Source organism: Lissotriton helveticus, chromosome 7, assembly GCF_964261635.1.
Source record: "Lissotriton helveticus chromosome 7, aLisHel1.1, whole genome shotgun sequence".
Classification (NCBI taxonomy): domain Eukaryota; kingdom Metazoa; phylum Chordata; class Amphibia; order Caudata; family Salamandridae; genus Lissotriton; species Lissotriton helveticus.
This window is the reverse complement of record NC_136068.1, coordinates 95,773,020-95,786,737: the sequence shown is the minus strand read 5'-3', so window position 1 is coordinate 95,786,737 and position 13,718 is coordinate 95,773,020. Positions and strand designations below refer to the sequence as shown.

Sequence of the window (13,718 nt, the reverse complement as noted above, 5' to 3'; positions counted from 1 at the left end):
TATTTTTTTTCCAGCAAGGCCTTGCAGTGCACACTATTAAATGTTATTTGTTTGTCCTTTTGGCCTTTTTGCATTTGATGGACTAACCCTCCTTTTTAATTGCCTATAGTGATGCAGTTTATTAAATATTTGACACCTGTTTCTTCCCAATCTGTTTGTAATGCCAGAGTGCGACCTTAACTTGGTGTTGGCATATGTACGCTATTCGAGCAGATGTACTCGTTGCATCTTCTGGTTTTAAAGACTTTCTTCCTCATTGTACACACCTCATTGCGTGAGAGAACTTCAGGATATATCAATGCAACCTTACTACTCCACCTTTTTACTAGACAAATCGGTGCTGAAGACTTGACCTCCCTACTTGCCTTAAATTGTGACTCTCTTCAATGTTGGGCAATCCATCATCCTACCAGCATTCTCTGCTTCTCTGCCCCCCTTACTCCTCAAAAGGAGGAGAGGTTTCAGTCGCACACAAAGTGCTTCAAGATTTTACTTTGATCTTAGCAAGGAACACTGTGTGGACTATCACCTTTTTGTGGATTTCTCCAGTACTCTGTTGAGGTGGATAGTTCTCTGCATGAAGATCAGCCCTGCACTGGCCAAGAATCTGCCTCTGAAAGGTTGGAGAGCTCATTCCACCAGAGCCACGGCTGCTACCACAGCTTTGGTACGGCATATGCTTGATTTCAGCCAGGCTGCAGTGTGGGCATCGGTGCACAAGTACACGAATTCCCACTCCCTTGATAACCGGGTGTACTGGGAATAACGTTTCACCTGTTTAGTTCTGCAGGATTTTTGTTCTGATCACACTCCACAGATCCTAAATCTTGGGGAGGCACTGCATTGGTATCTTTTCTGAGGTGAGGAATCTGCAATTAGAAACCTCTATTAGAAGAATAGGTTACCTTCATAACGCACATTCTGGTGGAGAATCTAACTAACTGCAGGTTTCTCACTGACTTCACTCTTCCCTGTTTTGTTGTGTGAACTCTTTTTAACATCTAAAAAAGTCCCAAGTTGGATATCTGCATACTACTACTACGGTCCATGCTCTGCTTCTGAGGGAGCAGAAAGAGAACCGGAAAAAACAGATTTCAGCGCATAGGGATGGTGCTCTCATGACGCTGCTCTATCACTTTTGGGGTGGTATGGAGTTAATCCGGAGCCTCACAGTGCCGCCTAGAGGCATGGGGAGCATTGATGGTGAAAGCTTTCCGGATCTAGTCTGCCACCTGAATATAAGTTTTAAGTGAGGAATATGTGGTTGGATCGAGTATTGGTCCAGAAGGCGTGTTGGTCCGAACCAGCTTGTAGTGCTAGCATTCCCCTCAGTTGATAAAGACCGCTTCAAAGCCAGTATGACGTTATTATTATTTATTAAGCACATGTACACTGAAGCAGCTTAGCTTTACCAACAAAAAAAGATGAACACTGGCAGGACCCATGTGAAAATAAGTGGTGTTAAAGAGTGTTATAAAAAGGTTAGATGTGATGATACCACAGATCTCCCTTGGAGGTTATTCCCAAACTTGTGTCCTTCAATTCTGCAAACTCTTCCTGTGCTTTTGGGAACTTCTGGAAGAAGTGGGGGGCTGGAAGGGAAAAGTGTGACGGGGCTTTTAAGAGAACTACTTTTGCGAAAGAGGTCTGGTGCTGTAAAAGGCTCAGGGGAACAGGCAGAGAGCCCTAAATAGATTGTTTCACTGTTAGCCATTGTAGATTGTGGTGGGCTTTGGAAACCTGATCAAATTTCTGTAGCCGCTCATGAGTCTTTGGCAATTAATTTATGTAGAAGGCAGAGAGATAAAGCATTGCAATATATGAGAATGTCCAAGACATAAGCCCTAACCATTTCGGCATCATTATCGGGTGGAATCTGTTTCAGCATTTTTAGTTTGACTTTCTGGATGGATCAAACAGGACATAAAAATTCTTGACTTAGGCAACTAGAATCTGGACCAGACAAAGTTGAAGTGGGCTCAGGTCAGGTGTCCAGAAGGAAAATTTCATACTAGAATAATCTGTTTTCTCTAGTTTGTTTGAAAATGTTGTGTGGCATCTATCACTTGCAGCCATCTATTGGATTATAGTATTGGTGGCATTCTGCTGGAATTTGAGCAGCAGCTTGTATCTTCAGGCTAGGACAGATTGTTAAAACCAAATAAGAAGGGGAAAACCTAGATTAAACGGAATCTGTTAGAAAGCTGGTCCTTGAGACTCCACTTGGTACCCACTTCAGCAGGGCTGAAATACGGATCACCACCTATTAATCAGAAAGGATAAAAAAGATGACCGCCCCTATTTTATCACAGCAGTTCTGAGGTGATTTATAAAGATCGGCATGGTTGACCAAATCCAACGCATTCGATGTGTCCAAGGTTTTCTAGGCCCTGCTGCCTGTCCCTCATTCTGCCAAAAGTTAACTTTTCCATGATCTTTGACAATCATTGAGCTGTGTTAACTCCAATAAGCCTTAGCATACATTGCACTAAGTTGGACTTCCTTACACTATAGCACTCCTTTCTGTACTCTGGTTTCCCTTAACTTGTATTTCTTTTTGCCTGTAAACATCACGTTCCCCCACCCTGCATCCAGTACTCCGGTCTGTTAACTTGGAGTGTTTTACAACTGTCTCTCAGCCCTTGTCAAACACTGCGTAAGGTGCCGAATGAATCTGATCCGATGACTATTATTTCATCATGTTCAGTATATATGTAGAGAAGATTTGTCACCCTTAATGTAAGTATTCTGCTAACCTACAAGCAATTAGGTTTAGGATTCTGCAATAAGTTGACAATTCATGCTTTTCTCATGGGTATGGTCATCATGATTTCATTTAGTTTGAATCTTTGCTGCAAGGTGGACTATCTTGCAATAGATTTGGATTGTTCTGTATTGAAAATGACTGAATTATCACCATGATCAATCTCAGTAACTGTTTTCATTAGTGATGCTGCACTTCATATCCTGAGCCTTTTATCTGATGAATAAGTTGCCTCCATTTCACTGTACCTAGGTAAGAAGCACGGCATCACGGAAATTCACCCTGATGTAGTCAGCTACGTATCACATGCAACGCAACAACGGCTACAGAACCTGGTGGAAAAAGTATCAGAAACAGCCCAACAAAAAAACATTTCTTATAAGGTAGGTTTTTGAAAAGGAATCCTAACTCAAGTGAAGACCCTTTTTTGTCTTAATGTAATATCTCATTATTACTCATTCTCATGCTCTTGCTTCTCTGCCACCTCTTTGCAAGACAGAAACTACTACTGTAACTATTAAATCCGAACTTTTGCATCCAGTTATTATGCATCACCCATAAGATGAGTTCACACGGGTTACACAGCGCATTACGGACTGATAGACCTTCTGCACAAATCGCATAGCAGACTGGCTGCTAACTCCTTTCTCTGTTAAATCGCTGACCGGGATGATTATCCAGTTCTTTCAGCATCACCTTCTACTTATGAACTCCGACTTATTTGGCCTTTCACCCATTTTTGGACTCTTGCTGGTAAACACATCTCTTTAAAGACTGTGTAAAGTCACTATATAGGCAGGTCAAGAGGATTATCATGGCATTAAACTGGACAGATGTAGATGCACAGCTCAGAAAAAGCTCTGAGTCTACTCACCAACGTGGGGAAACATGTTGGTTGTTAACCCATCTAGCATTATTTGAATCTCTCAACTGTCAGTAGGAAATTGGACAACGAAAACTCAACTAACACCTGCTTTATTACAATGATAATGAACAAAGGAATTGTGTTAATGCTCATTAAATGGAAACCTGAATGTTATAGATTTTGTGATATAATTGCATGGTCTTGTTAACTCTCCTCTGTTAAGTGGTATTTGGGACTCTTACCCCTGGAGTTATGAATGCTCATAAATGCCAATTCGAGTTCTGAATAAACCAGACGGAGGCAATATAATGGGACCTGGTTTGCGGATCCTTGAACTTAATACTGCATTTAAAATGTTGTAGTCCCCTACAGCCCTGAATGAGCATTCTGTCTTTGTAGCTGGCTAGTTTGCCAACATCTGAGCCAGGATCTACAGTGAGACCACTGACGGGTCAAGGTATGATGTTGTATTGACTCCATTGAAACTCACATCTCCTCCCATTGCTGGGGGAGAGGAGTGAATCACAGGGAATGAGGATGGCTGAATTTCAGTTAGGGCTTTGTGGACATTAACTGGACAAATGAAATTGGCTGAATAATTCGTCTCCATCAGTAGGGAAACCGTTTCTGGGAAGGAGGGCACAGGATGGTGGGTATATGTGCAAGCTGGGACTACCAGCTCAAATCGAAAGAAGACTGCCATTTGTGCATGTCTGGTTATCGCCCTCTTCTCCACCCATTGATATTATGAAGGCTCAGGACCCTAGTCATGCTGACTGAATTAAGCTTTTCTGCAGAGTGCTGGTGAGCAGTATTCCAATGGGGATTCTGGTACTAAGGCTTGTATTGCTAAACTATACTCTTGCTACAATGACTTCAGTCACCTCATAGCCTCGTAGCCTTGGTCAAGAAGGAGATAGTTATTTTCACCTGGAATGTGATACACTTGTGTATTCTAATGTCATAGCACAGCCTTGATGTTCACAAACCCAAAAGCGATACAGAGTGACTTCAGTGTGTTTGTATCATTGTCAAGCTCACTGATGGAAAACCACAGACTTGTCCAGAAAATGAGATGAGTGGCAGCACTTTCAAAAGACAAATATGATGCATTTCAGAGGAAGGCCAAGTTTTACAGTGTGAATCCTTTTCTGTATTCGCATGCTGTGCATTATTCTGTCATATAGTGGTTGGATCTGATTTTGTCGCAGCTTCTTTTTTTTCGTGGCCATCGTCTACAACCATTTGGTACTAGGTCCATCCTTTGTGTGATGTCAGACGGTACCCTGGAAGTTCCTGTTCATGGTAGTCATCTTCAGATTCTTTTTACTGCCGTTGGGTCTCGAAACAAGGGAACAGGTTCTGAAATTTTGGATTAGATTCCCGAAAATGTTGGACATTTTGGCAAAAAAACCAAAGAACAGCATGGTACCTGAGAAAGAAGGAGACCTCTGTCCACGAAACCCGTTGCGTGTGACCCAGTCGGAACATCTCACAATCCATGCGGACCAAGAATGTGGCAAGGGTAGGGGTCATGGAAAAAAACAAACTTTTAAGTTATGCCCAAATTGCCACCACAAGTTCGCTCAATGCGATCCACACGAGGTCTGTAACCTCTGCCTACCATGGGGCTACTGGGACAAGGACTGCGAGGCCTGCACAGTATTTGTGTTGAAGACTCTCAAGGCCAGAGGAAAGCAGAGAGGAACATCACGCACCACTGTACAGCAGCCAGAAACAACCGGTATCTCTGAAGGACTTGGGCCTCTCAAGCGACAAAGATGAACAGGTTACGGCTGCGGAGTCAGCAGACAGAGGCTCGGAAGTCAAAATCAAATCCTCAAGGGGGACGCCCCAAAAAAATGTGCCACAAAGAGGATGACAAAGGATGTCGAAAGAGACTAGTAAAGGTAACTTAAACCCCTCACCCTCTCCCCTCGGATACCAAGGGCCTCGAAAAGAAAGTGAACAAAAGCAGCCCAGTCGTAGAAGAAAATGATGACCGAGGGTCAGCCCCGACCAGAAGAATCCCACGGATCCACTACCAGGTATACCAACGAGGGAAAATCATGGAAATCGATGAAGACCAGCTCGAGACGAGAGGCCCCAAAGGAAAACACCAAACTTTTTAGAAGCAGAAACCACTACGCCAAGAAAGAGAACTTCCCCGATGAAAGATATCGAAAAGGCCTTGGAGGTGGAAAAGAAGAGAAGGGTAGAGGGAGAAATAGCAGCGCTCCTTCAACAAAAAAAGTAGTTTGATGCACTTAAGGAATACAGAATTCCTATAAGACCTACCCCACCTTCGAATTGGTGAAGAGGAAGAGCATGCCCTTGATGCACCGGCAACCCCAACCTCATGAGGAGGAAGCCGAAGAGGAGCTCGACATCCCAGAAGAGGAAGAGTCCATAGGGAGTTTCGAGGAAGAATGCGACATACACAGTTCAGAGGATGAACTTTGCCACCAGATTACATTGCCTAGTGAAAAGAGCAGCTGACACTTTCGGAGTCCCTCTAGAGGAGGAGAAGGGGAGTTACATGCTTTCTCCTCGAGACACTAATGCCGTCCACAAAAGGTAGCCAATACTTCCCAATGCTACCAAGTATACTGCAACAGGGCAAAGAGGCCTTTAAGGAGCCAGCTTCAACAAAGGGAGTCACACCAAGGGTTGAGAAAAGGTACGGAACACAGTGGCAGATTCCATCAAAGTCACCACAGCAAGGAGGAGGAGCAACACTTGTTCTTCCACAGGTCCACCTCCGGGAGGGTAAGCAAGAGACTAGATATGGTGGTCAAGAAGATGGAGAGAGAGGCACATGGCGTATTTCTAGTTCAAATGCTCTCCTCAACAGATCTGGCCTCTAACAATGGGACAACCTCGAGGAAATCACGAACACCTTTCCTGAAGATGACAAGAAGAGGGCAAAATCATACATTCAAGAAGGGAAAGAACAATGCAAATACCTGCCTAAAATCAGCCCTAGATCAGTCGGTACAGCCAGCAGGCAAATGTGCACAGGTACTACCCTCAGAAGACACGCCTGGCTTAGGATTTCAGGCTTCAAGCAGAAAGTCCAAACAACAATATTGAATCAACCTTTCACAAGAGATGCTTTGTTTGGCCACAAGGTGGATGAGTCCTTGCAACAGATTAAAAAGGACAACGAAAAAGCAAGATCAATAGGTGCTCTACAATACAGAGGCACCTTCAGAAGGGAAGAAAGCAACCTCAGAAAACCCTCAGGAAGGGGAATTTTTTTTCTTCAGGACAACATCAACAACAGCAGACACAAGGCAGCGGACATTAGTCAAGCCAGCAGTCGAGATACCTGTCTTGGCAACATCCAAAGCAGCCTTTTTGTGGCAGAAGAAAAGCCAGAAGACAATCATCCACAGGGGGAGAAGCAGGCTCCAATTACTTGGACTTAAAACTGGGCCCCCACCCAACACCAGTGGAATAGCCCATTACTCCCAAGAATGGGAAAAGATCACCACAAACAATTGGATTTTAAACATGGTGCGCAACAGCTATTGTATAGAACTAACAAACATCTCACCACCAACACCCCCTACCCCTCCCAAAACCCCCCCAGAATTTTCTAGAAACAGAACTTTTGAATTAAGGTAAGAGGCAAAGGAACGCTTATAAATATACGCAATAGAGAAAGTACCAAAAAGAGAGCTCAATTAAGGAAACTACTCACCTTACTTCTTGGTACCCAAGCTATCTCTCACATTAATACCAATTTTGGATCTTAGATTCATGAACAAATTCATTTGCATGCAGCATTTCAAGATGACAACCCTACAAGAGGTAATCCTACTCCTACAAAAAGGGGATTACATGGCAACCATAGACTTAAAGGACGCCTATCTACACATACCCATGAATCAAAGACACAAAAAGAATCGCAGCTTCATGCGCAAAGACACAGACTACCAATTCAGAGTCTTACCCTTCAGAATAAAATCAGCCCCAAGGGTTTTCACAAAGTGCCTAGCTGCAGTGGCAGCATTCCTACGAAGGTATAGAATTCACGTCTATCCTTATCTAGACGAGTGGTTGTTGAAGGCAAACTCAAAACAAGAATGTCACAGACACATTCAGAAGGTAATCACAGCGCTTCAAACGCTGGGATTCTCAGTAACCTCAAGAAATCATCTCCAACTCTGGATCAGGAAAACCTCTTCCTAGGGGCAAGATTGAATTCCTGGGTGGCACGGAAAGACCCAAAGAAAGATTCAAGCAGTCAAAGAGCAAACTTGCTTGTACCAGAAGGGGCTGTCTCCGTCTGTCATGAAACTAACGGGCATGAGGGCATCATGCATCCCACTCATTACCAATGCACGCCTCACATGCGCCCTCTACAAGAATGGCTATGCTTGTAGCCCTCTACAAGAATGGCTATGTTTCTACTGGTCACAAACCAACAGAAACTGTACAAAAGGAGACACAATGGTGGGCGTTCAAGAACATAACCTTAGGCAGACCTTTCAAAACAACAACTTCGTGACCATCACAACAGATGCATCTCGCAAAGGATGCAGAGCACATACAGGCAATTTACAAATACGGGGTCAGTGGAACAACTCAGACTTCATAAAACACATCAACTTCCTAGAGATAGACACTGTTTCTATCGCTAAAAGCCTTCTAAGCACACATTTCAGGGAGGACAGTATTGATCCAGACGGACAATACAACAACGTTTTACCTGAATAAACAAGGAGGAAGAAAATAATTCACCCTCGGCTAACTAGCTCAAGAGATATGGCAATGGCTATACCAAGGAGAATGAACTTGCAAACAATCCATATACCAGGGAGAGACAACACAGAAGCAGGTCAACTCAGCAGACAGCACAGCAGCTTACAAAAGTGGGTAATAAAGCAAAGGAGCCTAGAATTCTTTTCAGACTTTGGGGAACACCAGCGATAGACCTATGCACAACAGGGCAGAACCGGAAATGCCAATTCTTTGTCTCCAGGTTTCAACACTTGGGAATGCCTTGTCTCTAAATTGATCAGGGAGATTTGCCTACACCCCCTCCATTCCTCCACTACACAAAGTACTGGAGAAGGCCAGGTAACCAGGGACACACCTAATCCTTATAGCCCCTGATGGGCGGGACAAACCTGGTACTCAAGCCTTCTTGAACTGTCTAAGGATAGGATGATCAAATTCAAAGAAGAACAAGATCTCCTCACAATGCAAAAGGGTCACATATTCCATCTGGAACCTGCAACACTCAGCCTAGCAGCCTGGTGCCTGAGTACATAGAATTTGTACATCTAAAATTACCCCAAAGAGAAATGGAGGTACTAAGGGAGGCAAGAAAACCACCCACAAGACAATGCTACGAAGCTAAGTGAAAAAGATGTCTCATTTGGTGCAAAGATATCAATACCCTAGGTTTATGTATCGACACTGGAAACAGTGAAAACCTATCTTACCCACTTGCTAAACAGTGCAATCAACTACTCAAAGAGAACCTGGCGGCAATTGTAGCATACACCAGGGGAGCATCATGTAATCATTTTTTCACATCCCCAGTCATCAAAAGGTTCTTAGAAGGTTCCAAAAAGATAGCTCCCCAAGGAAGGCTCCAGCTCCTATGTGGAGTTTAAACACTGTACTGACACAGCTTATGACAGAACCTTTCGAGCCAATGCACAAGGCAGAATTGCAGCAGAATGCATTCCTTCCATTCGACTATACACCGTAGCCCATGGTTATTTGGCCTTATACAGGTCTACCTATTCCCTGTGTAACCCCGTACCAATATATCTATGAAATGCTAAGCAGCAATTTTATATATGTGCTATATCTACCTCAAAGATGTATCAGCTACTGGTCAAAATGTCTGCATATATGTTGTTCATGTACTGTTTCTACCTCAAAAACTGTGCCAGCTCCTGATCACTGTCGATTTAGGTCTCGCCCACGTATTGCCATGGTTTGGATTTAATGTCCTTCTTAATCTGTAAACCTATAAGCACCGCCATGTAATTTTTGTGAAGCGCTCTGATGCCTTTGTGTCTAGTTCGCGCTATATAGAACTACTATATATATATATATATATATATATATATATATATATATATATATATATATATATATATATATATATATATATATATATATATATATATATATATAATGGTGCCTTCTTACTACTTAATTGTGCAAGCGGCAAGTTTGGTACATAATACAGAGTACAGTTTCTGGGACTGAGTAAGAAAACAAATGCCAGTGTATTTATTCTTTTACCCTGTGTCAGTTACATATCCAAGCCATTGTAGCTGTACTGCTTTATAGTAGCTCTTTTTTTCTCGCATCAGTGACCATTTGGCTCTTGTTCCTCCTGGAGTGATGTCAGACGTATGCCCCGGAAACCCATAGACATAGTCATGATCTTCAGTTTCTTTTTCCCACTGCTGGATCTGGAAACACAATCAAGAGTTCTGGAGTAGACCACAGAAGATTTTCTTCAAAAGATCATCAAGGTTTGTTCAAGACTGGATTGATCACATGGGTCGGAGGATGAGACTGTGGCATGGAGCACAAACCCACTTGGACTTTGCCCCAACTGCCGCCACAATTTGCATAGGACAGCCACAAAGTATGGACCATCTGCTTCACCAAGCACCACAAGTCAAAGGGGCGTGCCACATGCAGAATTTCAACCCAATATCATCAATATAATAGGCAACCATGGGGAGAAAAATCAGTTACCCCACGGGTCACCGTCACAACTCAAATTAGCTTACAAAGGTGCTCTGGCACAGTTGCAATATTGTTGGTAAACAAGGCAGTCCTTTTGTGGAAGAAACAGAGGAAGAGGTATCACTATGCACGGGGCTTGGATCCTCAAACAAGTGACTCTTCAAAAAACATGTCCCTACACAAATCTCCAGAAGGGGGCAGATTTGATGAATTCCTTAAAGAGTGGAGGGCAGCTACCTCCAACAGATGGACATTAAACAGCATAAGACATGGGAATTGCTTAGAAATAATATAGAAGACCTCAAACATCAGGCCGAAGACAAAAACCTGCAGCAAAAAAAACAACCTGCCAAGGATATGCTAAACAAGCAGCTAATAAAAAGGGATCCAAGGAAGAAATAATCTGGACCTGTATTCAGTCTGTTTCCCTGGTGCCCAAACCAGATAAGACACTATCCTAGCGCTACAGACCTCAAACAATTTCCTAAAAGCACAAAAAATTTAAAAAAGACCATATTGAAGGAGGTCATTATGCGACTGTAGAAAGGGGACTACATGGCCACCATAGACCTCAAAGCCACTTACCTGCAAGTGCTACTGAGGTTTGTCGTAGACAAGATACATTATCAGCAGTAGTAGCAGCACACTTGAGATGACAAGAGAGCCCTGTGTACCCCTATCTTGAAGGCTGGCTAATAAAAGTAAGACCGTTCAAACATTGCTAGGAGAGCAAAAACACAGTCATGGAGACACTCCACAGACTAGGGTTATCCCTAAATCTAGAAAACTCACTCCTGTCCTGAAGAGAACAATTATTTTTCTGAGAGCAATACGCTGCAGGGAATCCAAAGCTCACCCAGTTACAAAGAGGATCCTGACAATACCAGAGGAAACATGCGTTTACCAGACGATGCGGTCTCTGACAGTGAGGACACTGGGGAAACTACTAGGCATGATAGTGTTTTGCATTCCACTAATGCCACTTTCCAGGTTATACATGAGGCCCCTCCAGGAATGGGTGCAGTGTCATTGGTCATAGGCAACTGGGAGCTGGGAAGATTAGGTGACTGTCACATAGAAGAAACAGAAGTGGATACAGTGGCAGGTAGGAAGACTTTTAAAACACCCAGCTCCTTCTGTAACCTTCACCACAGACTCATCCCTCACAGGAAAACTAAACATCAGAGGTTTGTGGAGTTTGAGAGAGGCAGTAAAACACATAACTGTGTTAGAACTGAAGACAGTATTTTTAGCCCTAAAAGCATCTCAAACACTGGTAGGAGGTATTGCAGTTCAGATCCAAACAGACAACACAACCATAGTGTTTAAAAACCATGGCAAATAAGGTCACACCCTCTGTCTCAACTAGCACAGGAGGTATGGAAATGTGCCATCCGAAGAAAGATAACCGTAATACATATACTACCTCTCGGGAAGTATAACACAGTTATACAGGTTAAACAGACAGGTAAGTGTTACTCCTTAGTGGGAACTTAAACAGCATGTAAGAGAAAAAAATTTTAAGCCATGGGGCAACCTACAAGTGAATTTCTCTGCAACCCAGGAGAACATGAAACGTCAAATCTCTTGCATTCACACCTACCACACCTAACTGCTCTGCAAAATCCCTAAATCCGCCAGGATTACCAAACACCTGAGGGAGTTGCATTGGCTTAAGGTTGAAAACCGTATTCGTTTCAAGGCCCTGAGTTATTTATTTAAAATCAAAGCCGGCACTGCCCCCAAATATTTACAGGCGCTTGCTAAACCTTACCTCCCAAACCGCAGTCTTCGTTCAGGCACAGCTGCAAATTTTGCAGTTCCAAGGTTTAAACGGGCCAGAATAGGAGGGAGATCCTTTTCCTACCTGGGCCCAACGTTGTGGAATTCACTGCCTATTCACATACGCAAGGAGGAAAGCTACATGAATTTCAGAAAAAGTGTTAAAACATGGTTATTTAACAAATAAATGCTTTGACTATTCTCTCTCCAGTGGTATTGTGTTCATGCTGGTCCGGCGCCGGGAAACCCTTTGTGGGTAGCTGCGCGCCTTACAAGTGCTATAAAATAAAATAAATAAATAAAAATAAATAAATAAATAATAAATAGATAGATTGGCCAGGAAATGTTGGCATAATATTCCATCAATCCCACTGATACCTCTAGTACTGTACAGTTCCAGACAAGCTTGTATGATTCATTTTGATACCTCCCTCCCCATGAGCTAGATAGACATGGACTCTGAACTTGTGAATCGGCACAGGGCAGGGTGAGGAGACCCCCAGCCCATCAGCACCTGTTGATAGAGCAAAGGAGACTGTATATCACCCGCTCTGAAGGGGCAGAATTTGGACAGCTAAGACTACCAGAAAGATCAATGGAAGTCTCAAAAGAGGCCAGAAGACCTACCACAGAAAGGTGATGTACCACAGAATGAAGCAGGATTATCCCCATGCCTAATAGAAATGGGTGCAAGGACATCTGAGCACATGATACATCTATTGCGGGGAACCTCGCACACCTTCTAGATTAGGTACTTTCTTACCTCAGACTAAAAGTGCACTTGTCGGTCATAGTGGCATGTCCAAGGTGTGTTCTAGAAAGAAGTTTTTTTCAGAACACAAGTTATTAGGCGATTCCTGGAAGGGGGCGAAGAGTAAAATCCGACAAAGGCCAGCGATACCACCTGGTCGCAGATTCTGCTCAAGACTGCTTTCCTCATTGCCATCACATCCGTATGAAGGGTAAGCTAAATGTTAACTGCTTACTGCACAAGCACTTTATTTACAGAAATACACAAGGTGAAAGTAGTGATGGGAACAAATCCATAATTTCTTTTCAAAGTAATCTTGCAATTCAATGTAAACCAAGCTCTACAGCTACCATACTTTTTCCAAACGTCAAAACCACAAACAGAAAGGGCCCATCAAGCAATACAGAATGGGGAATTCCTTTTTTCATTTCCTTGCAGCAGTAAGCAAAGGATCACTAGTAACCAAAGAAACAATCGCAAAGTGGATAGTACAATTGATCCAGAGATCTAGAACCAAAGTGCGCACTCAACAAGGAAGAAAGGAACAACTTTAGCTTTCTTTGGCAGTGTTTTATTTAATGACATTTACAGTGCGGCCACAGAGTCTTCGGTGCACGCTTTCACCACACACTACTGCGTGGATGTTCAGGCTAACAAAAGAGGTGCAATTGGGACAAGTACTTCAGCACCTATTCGTAAATACTCACCCATTTCAACCCAACCCCTCAAACGAAGGGAACAATTGCTACAAAATCTGTGTACAGCCTGTGACTCCTGGAAAGATTCATGCTGAAAAACACTATGGTAAATATGTAGCTTCCAGAATT

General features: G+C 43.1%; 1 protein-coding gene across 4 annotated transcripts in view; it reads left to right on the top strand.

The window, feature by feature from the left end:
- TAF4 (TATA-box binding protein associated factor 4) overlaps positions 1–13,718 on the top strand; it is a 227,443-nt gene that overhangs the window by 180,315 nt on the left and 33,410 nt on the right. For all 4 annotated transcript variants that reach the window (XM_078651584.1, XM_078651585.1, XM_078651587.1 and 1 more), the window contains one exon: positions 3,017–3,147. In XM_078651584.1, coding sequence (XP_078507710.1) covers positions 3,017–3,147 — 131 coding nt within the window. The remainder of the gene's footprint in view (positions 1–3,016; positions 3,148–13,718) is intronic.